The following is a 7,286-nucleotide window of genomic DNA, read 5'->3' on the forward strand; positions in this document are numbered from 1 at the left end:
GGTTGCTCTGTTAAAATTCACCCCAGAAAAGAGGCTAAAACTGCAACATCTCATGGCTTAAATGAGCTTTTATTTGTCAAACAAGCTTTCCAAAGTCTAAAGTGTTCAGGTTTTATGAAATGAGGAAAAACAAGAAAAGATCCCCTGTTTTTTGTAAAACTGGAAGTATTTCCTGTAAATGTCGACTGTATGTCCCAGCTGGACACAAACTTTCACTTGTTTGAGGCTGCAGCTGGATTGTTTGTCACGTTCCTGTTTTTTTGTTTTTGTCCAGCCTGCTGTGTACTCCCTCTGGTGCTGCCATTGTACAAGCCCTACTCCCCCTTACGCTTCTTCCTCATTAAACCAGCATCTGCTGAAATACGAGGCCTGAAACCCCCCACCATGCACACACACACTCCTCCTGTCCTTTGCAGACTCTTGTGCTTGCCATCTGCCACAAAGTTGGACATGACCCCACCAAGCAAGCCTGATTTAAAAGCCTCACAAATTTCAGAATAGATACATATGAATGCACACTAAGACTTAAACTTAGGTTAGCTAATGTAGCTTCAACAAGAAACTAAGATGAAAAGGAGGGCAGCCCCCAACCTGCTGCATCGAGGCTGCAAACTCCTCCTCTCCTCTGTGAGACTGAAGAGGAGGAGACATGCCGGACAGAGGAACCACAGCAAACTTTAAGTAATCCTCCGTGGCCCTCCGTTTCCTCCAGCGTTTCCTTTCAGCGAAACGGGAAAAGGAGCCGAGCAGAAAGGAGGCGAGGACGGTGGAGACAGAAAAAGACTCGTTGCTGATTGAACATGAAACATCTCCCCCCGTGGCTCTCCTTTTGTCTCCTCCCTTCTCCTCGTTGCTGCTTGTTGTACATAATGCCCTCTCGCTTTCACTGCATTTGCTCATCCCCCCCTTCAGTTCTCCACAGTGAATAATAATGTTTCCTTTTGGAGAGATGGAGGGAGAGGAGAAAGCCTAAGGCCACAAATTCTGATTGTCTAAGCAGACTCAAGACACTCTGCAGAGGAAAATCACTTTACAGGAAGGCAGGCGTGATTCCTCGTCATTTCTCAGCATCCTTTGAAGACAATTTTATGGAATTTTGAGAAATAAATCATTGGATGGACGTCGACAACTGATTATATTTTATAGTCAGTCCAAATCAGGATGGTTGTGACAGTCAGCTGACCTTAGAAGACACAAAAAATGGCTACAATTCAGCCAATTTTACACACAATGAGCTAAAATTAATGTAGTAGCAGATGTTATGCAACATATTTGCTTTCAATCCTGTTGAGGTCAACCATGTTTGTCTGTTAGCAAAATATCCAATCTACAACTGATCAACAGTGTCAGCACAATTCACCACATTTAACTGATGTTAGCCTAAATAAAAACGGCTACACCTCGGTGAATTTGACCGATACTGAGCTCAGATTTAGTGTGGCTCCCATTCGCAGCTCACAATGTGCTACCTAACAGATTACACGAGTTATTGCAAGATTGCGCAAGATTATGAAAAATGGTCATTTCAAGGTTGAACCCAAATGGTGACAAATCGGTTATTTTTCTAAATAAGATCGTCACATGTTCGATTCTAAAATTCTGGCGTGAAAACTAACTTTTAAGACATGCAAAGCTTTTTATTTATAATCATCTTTCAGCTTCCTCCATGTTGTAAACAACCTCAGCCTCGACCAAATGCGCGCAGAGAAGCAAACATCAGACCAAAGGGGACACCGCTCTTGTCTTACACAAACCATCCAGGCGAGTTGGCACCGTTTGACGTGCTCTCTGGGAATGCTCCCTGTAGCCCGCCACCCTGCCATCATCATCACCATCACCCAAACGAAGCCGGTGGAAGGGCAGAGCCACTTGAGGAGAGATCCCCTCCCAGACAAGCTAAAGCTGAAGAGACAGCTCGGCCCCGCTCCAGAGGCTCTGGCCATTTCAAACAAGGCTGCTCAGTTCGAGGCAGCCAGTCACATTATGTTTCTTTTTTATGTCCCTTTACTTCCTTTCTCATTTATTTATTTAGCTACTTTCCCCATCTAGGACTCCAACCATCATCAGTGTCAGGCTAAAGCTAACCCTCTGCAGTTTTCTGGTTTGATTGCAGAGCTCATGTTTGGTCAAATACTTAGAAAGTTTCTTTAGGTCAGATCCAGAAAGGCTAATAAACTTGTTTATAACCAAGAGCAGCATTATGGACCTGCAGTAATAGAAGCCGTTAAAGGCACATTATTTGGTTCACTGCGTCTTTCCGCTGCCTGTGCCAATGTTGGATGAAATGGGCCATTCTAATCCTCATTAATGACTAATTTCACATAAGACGAAGCTGATAGTGGGTGTAAGAATCATTCAAAGGTCACCCAACCAAGCTGCAAAATCAAAACAGAGATCGTTTGATTTATTTTAATGCTGTTTTAAGACGTTCAATCTTGATGAAAAGGCACTTATTATAATGTCACTCAGAATACTTAAAAAAAAAATAAACAAAATATGCACAGTTTGCTTTCCACGTGTGATAAATGTTCTTAAATAAAAAAAATTGTCAGTAAAATTTGTTAACAAACGCCATGTGTTTATCTAAAGAAACAGCCAAAGTGACTGAAAACAGCTCAATACTGGTGACATCCCAGAACATTTTAAGATTAAGAAGTCAGACGATTTTGATGTTTTGATGCATATTTACACCTTGACTTGTTGAGTAAAGTATCCACATACGTACACGTGCTGTGTTTACATTGAGTGCAAACCTGCATTTAAGAATCACATACTAATATATCTGGAAAATTACTGGAGTAAATTGTTTTAAACCGCATCATTCATTCAGGATAACCCGTTTTCTTTGTATAGTTTGCAATGGACGTCTTCAACGCATGGCTGCATACATGGACTATTCAAGCAAAGAGAAGTGTCGATTCTGAAGCAAACTGAACAGTTTGTCTGAGACAGCAAACAATTTTTGACGGCGCCGACGGGAGTGAAGCGCGAGTGAAATCAAGAGAAAAATAACAACCGGGAAAAGGTCTTTGAGGAGTCATTCTCAGCCATCAAATGCTGCTGTGTTACAGCTAACCTTCGGCTGGACGGATGGAAGTGTCAGAAGAAACGTGTAACGTGTTGCTCCTTGGACAGAAACAGACGTAAAGCCGTGCCACAGAAGGATGAGTGGACATGTCTGACATTAGAGGCAGGAAGACACTGACACGTGACTTTTAAAGGGGACAAGAATCCAAACACCCCCTCTGTTCAGGTCACTTGTGATGAGACCAAGTGTCAAGAAGAATACAGGTGGAAAAAAGGATGGAGGTGTATGTTTTAGATTTTAACAAAACATCTTAAATCAATGTATTTCACCTTCGTATACTTTTTCACTTCACTCTGAGACTTGAGGACTTTTCCAAAAGTCACACTAAAGTATTGACATGTCTACATTATATATTACTATTAGATATTTACATATCTGACCCATATCTATTACTGTCTGTAGAAACCAGAAAAATGTTTAATGTTTAAGGAAATCTGTCAAGACTGATCGAAATATTCATTTAAAAACCATTTTTCTATGCATATTTGTTACATTCGAGCATTGTCGCTGAAAAAATAAGTATTCAACAGACTCTGATGTCCAAATTTAGCCCAGACTTCAACGAGAGAAATGCCTGTTGAAATGCACACTCTAAAAACTGCTGGGTTATTTTGATATCTCGATCGCTGGGTGGAAGTTTTTGGTTATATATTGGGTTGGTTTGACAAACCTTTGAGTCTAAATGTTTGACCCAATGTTTGGACCTCTGCTTTAAAGTATAAGTGATGGCCAAAACATAAAAACCTGTTAAACCAGTTTAGATTTTATGTTTGCACTGGAAAGTGAGTTTGTGTTCTGAAACTTAAAATGGTACAATAGCTGGTGCCAGCTAGCTTCAACCCAAGTTGGAATACTTATCCACTGAGGCAGTTTTTAAGTTGTTCATAACGCAACTTTTAAGTAGATGTAATGCAACAGGTTAATAATTTTAACCCAATGTTTGCATAGAAAACTTATCCCAGTATATTGGGTGGAACTGAACTTCATGGATGGCTTGGTTCAAATAGGACCTAGCTCGGGGTTAAATGTTGTTTTTTTTAACCAGCCATTTTTAGAGATAGAGTGTTGACTTGCTTCTATTTAAGCAAAATAATTGGCAAATTATGGAAATCATAATAATGATACCAACATATAAAATCTGCTCCATTCTAAAACCTCAACCGTAACTTGATGGTGATTGAAGTAGTTTAGTCCAGCTACCTATTAAAGACTAAACAATTACTGACTTGCTTTAGACAACAGCTTAACTGTGAGAAACAAATCGTCCAATGAAGGAACTCACTCAGCCACTCGCCACCGAGCGGTGATGCTCGCCACAATAACGCTCTCCGGTCTCGGGGTGGCAACAGCCTTGAAGGTCCCTTTCCAAAACTTCTCAAACAGCTGCTTCTCCCCCAGCTTCAGGAGGCTGGTGCTGCTGCTCTGTGACCCCACAGATCCAACGGGATCACTGTGGCCAAACTGGAGGGGCTGCATTTGAGTTTTCTTTATGCTCTCCAAAGCAGATGTGTCAGTCCCTCAGCAGCTCTCATGAAAACACAGACTCCTTGTGTTTGTGGCTCAGGAACTGTCCAAGTACTGAATGAAAGCGAGCAGAGCGGGGCTGCTTTCTCCTCCTGTCCTCTCCCTGCTGGGTCAGTGTGTCAACACGTCTGTCCGGTCTCCACTTGAGCAGAAGGACAAAAGCCGAGCCTCTCCAGCTGGAGGCTGGGTATTGTTCTGGAGGATAAGGGCTGGGGAGGATTGTGTTTCTCTCTCCTCCTCGGTCACATCTGCTGCTCTTTGGGACGGGGTCTGGGTCGGGATCCTGGCGGCGGCTTCACACAGAGCCGAGCATCTGTCAGAGGGACTGAGTGGGTTTTCTGGTTGCAGTGTTTTGAGTGCAGAGAGGCTGAGCAGGTGTTGAGCCAAGTGGTGCGGCGTGCCTGAGGGCAGGTCTGAATGTGAGCTGAGGAGTGTGTGCACGGCGGAGTGTGAGGATGTTCAAGTGAGGAGCTCGGCTGAGAACGCCTTGTTTTGTCTCTTTGCGTCTGTGACGTCAAAACTGGGGGCTGGACCCTGAAGAGGGACACCTCTGTGTGTGTGTGTGTGTGTGTTTTTATTCAGCTTTGAATAGGTTCACTCTTCATCCTGACATGTAGCAGCATCACTGCCTCTTCTTTTACTCAACATGTTTTTAGATCATCAGTCGTTCCTTTTCATTCTTCTCTCCCTTTGTTTTTGACCACTCTTTTATTAATTACCTAAACTGAGCTTAAAATTTGGCGTGGTTATAGCTGAACGAGGTTCAAGCACACACTTTGAGAGAAACTAATTGTGCAATTTTTTTAATAAAACCTTCGTTTTGACTGAAGGAGTCAAACCTGTCTGTCGCAAAAGATCTCATGAAACCAGTGGACGGATTTCAACAACTCTCTCAGAATGGAAATCTTCTTTTGGCTTTGCAGAGAGTGGTGAAGGCTGCACAGAAGTCTGCTGGAGTCAGCCTCCCCACCATCACAGACATCTACACCTCCAGATGCAGGAAGAGGGCCACCTGCATCATGAAGGGCCTCACTCACCCAGCACACACACTTTTTGCCCTGCTCCCCTCAGGCAGGAGGTTAAGGAGCATTAAGTGTAGAACCACTAGACTGAGGAACAGCTTCTACCCTGAGGCTGTTAGACTCATGAATCTCTAACCAGAATAATCACTGTGAAAAATCACATCATGTTGCTGCTGATCTGTTTCATGCTGCTGCTGATCTGTTTCATGCTGCTTAGTTCATTCGTGCTCATCTACTCACACAGACTTATGTTCGTGCTGCTGTTCGGCGTATTGTTTTTATACTAATAGTGCTTAGTGTGTTTTTAGTTCATGTTTTCTTAGTTCATATCTTAGATCTTATTAATGTTCCATCCATCCATCCATTTTCTTTACCCGCTTATTCCATTTTGGGTCACGGGGGTCGCCGGTGCCCATGTCCAGCAATCACTGTGCGAGGGGCGGGGTACACCCTGGACGGGTCGCACGTCCATCACAGGGCCCTCCTTGGTTTCCCGAGACTGTAAATCTGAAACAAAGTCACGGAACAGCCTGTTCGCTTTTAAAAACCCGTTTAAAATTCATCACGTTCTTTTATTACAGCTATGATGTAATGCGCTTCCTGAGATCTTAATTGGCCACTCACTAACTTTAATTATCCGTACAAAGATTAATAAAACAATCATGGAGAGTATTGTTGTTGTTGTTGTTCCAAGCTGATTTGCGCTGTTTCAAACTGTGTCAGACACTCCATCAGCGTCGGAAACAAAAGAGTCGTGTCGATCAGCATAACAAAAGGTCCGGCTCAGTGAGGACCAGCTGGAGCATGCGGCTGACAGAGACCCCCCCTCGAGGGGGCAACAGGTTTTATTTCCCAACTGTCAAATACTTCCTTGTTTTCTCTTCCATCTGTTTTGTCACAGCACAGGAGCTCGACGATTCCCTCCCTAACCCTTCCCCTCTTCTTCTCTCCTCCTGCGCTCATCCTGTCTTCAGTGCTGCTTCTGCAATGTGGGTGATGTGAAAATCTTACGTGGGATTGGTTACCACCACAAGGACTTCTGCTCGTTTAGGTTATCAAAGAAATGTTATAATATTATTATTATTATTATTAAATGTATGTAAAATGTGTAGAAATGCTTTCAGGCAGAATGAGAAACCTGGCTGACAGAATGGCAGCCTTTCTGTTAAACAAATTAATTTAATTTTTGAATTTTATAAAGATATCCCCACTCTGAATATCCAGAGTTCTCTGCAGCTGTTCATATACGTGATGTATGATGTGTGATTTTTTTTTTTCTTCCATCGGCAATGAATCAAGCTAGAAAACGATCACACGTTTTGCGCTTCCTAAGCATAAACATAAATATTTAAATTGATTTTCAGTTTCCCGTGCAGCCACTAGCTGCTCCATTAATTCAGGACAATAAACAGGAATCATATTTTTTAGTTCATCCTCAAAGTTCTGGAAGAGAAACCATCTCAAGTGGTCCAATAGGATTTAGTGATTTGTTTATGATTCAGCTCCTGCAGCAGTTTTTATTTTTAATCAATGCATTTTTTTTATTATTAATATTCTGTGTTTGTGTGTAGAGTTCAATAATGTTCAGTCAGGTCATCTGGACTTTTTTTTTTTTTTTTTTGCTGAGACGTTTTTGTCCTTCATCCAAAGGA

The 7,286-nt window shown here is 42.4% G+C and overlaps 1 protein-coding gene across 1 annotated transcript in view; it reads right to left on the minus strand.

The window, feature by feature from the left end:
• srrm4 (serine/arginine repetitive matrix 4) overlaps nt 1-4,854 on the minus strand; it is a 75,192-nt gene extending 70,338 nt beyond the window's left edge. Inside the window, exon 1 of the mRNA XM_037680206.1 lies at nt 4,371-4,854. Coding sequence (XP_037536134.1) covers nt 4,371-4,564 — 194 coding nt within the window. The 5' untranslated portion in view covers nt 4,565-4,854. The remainder of the gene's footprint in view (nt 1-4,370) is intronic.
• Between the last annotated feature and the right edge of the window lie 2,432 nt (nt 4,855-7,286).

This window comes from Nematolebias whitei, chromosome 8 (assembly GCF_014905685.2).
Source record: "Nematolebias whitei isolate Nwh7 chromosome 8, NemWhi1, whole genome shotgun sequence".
Classification (NCBI taxonomy): domain Eukaryota; kingdom Metazoa; phylum Chordata; class Actinopteri; order Cyprinodontiformes; family Rivulidae; genus Nematolebias; species Nematolebias whitei.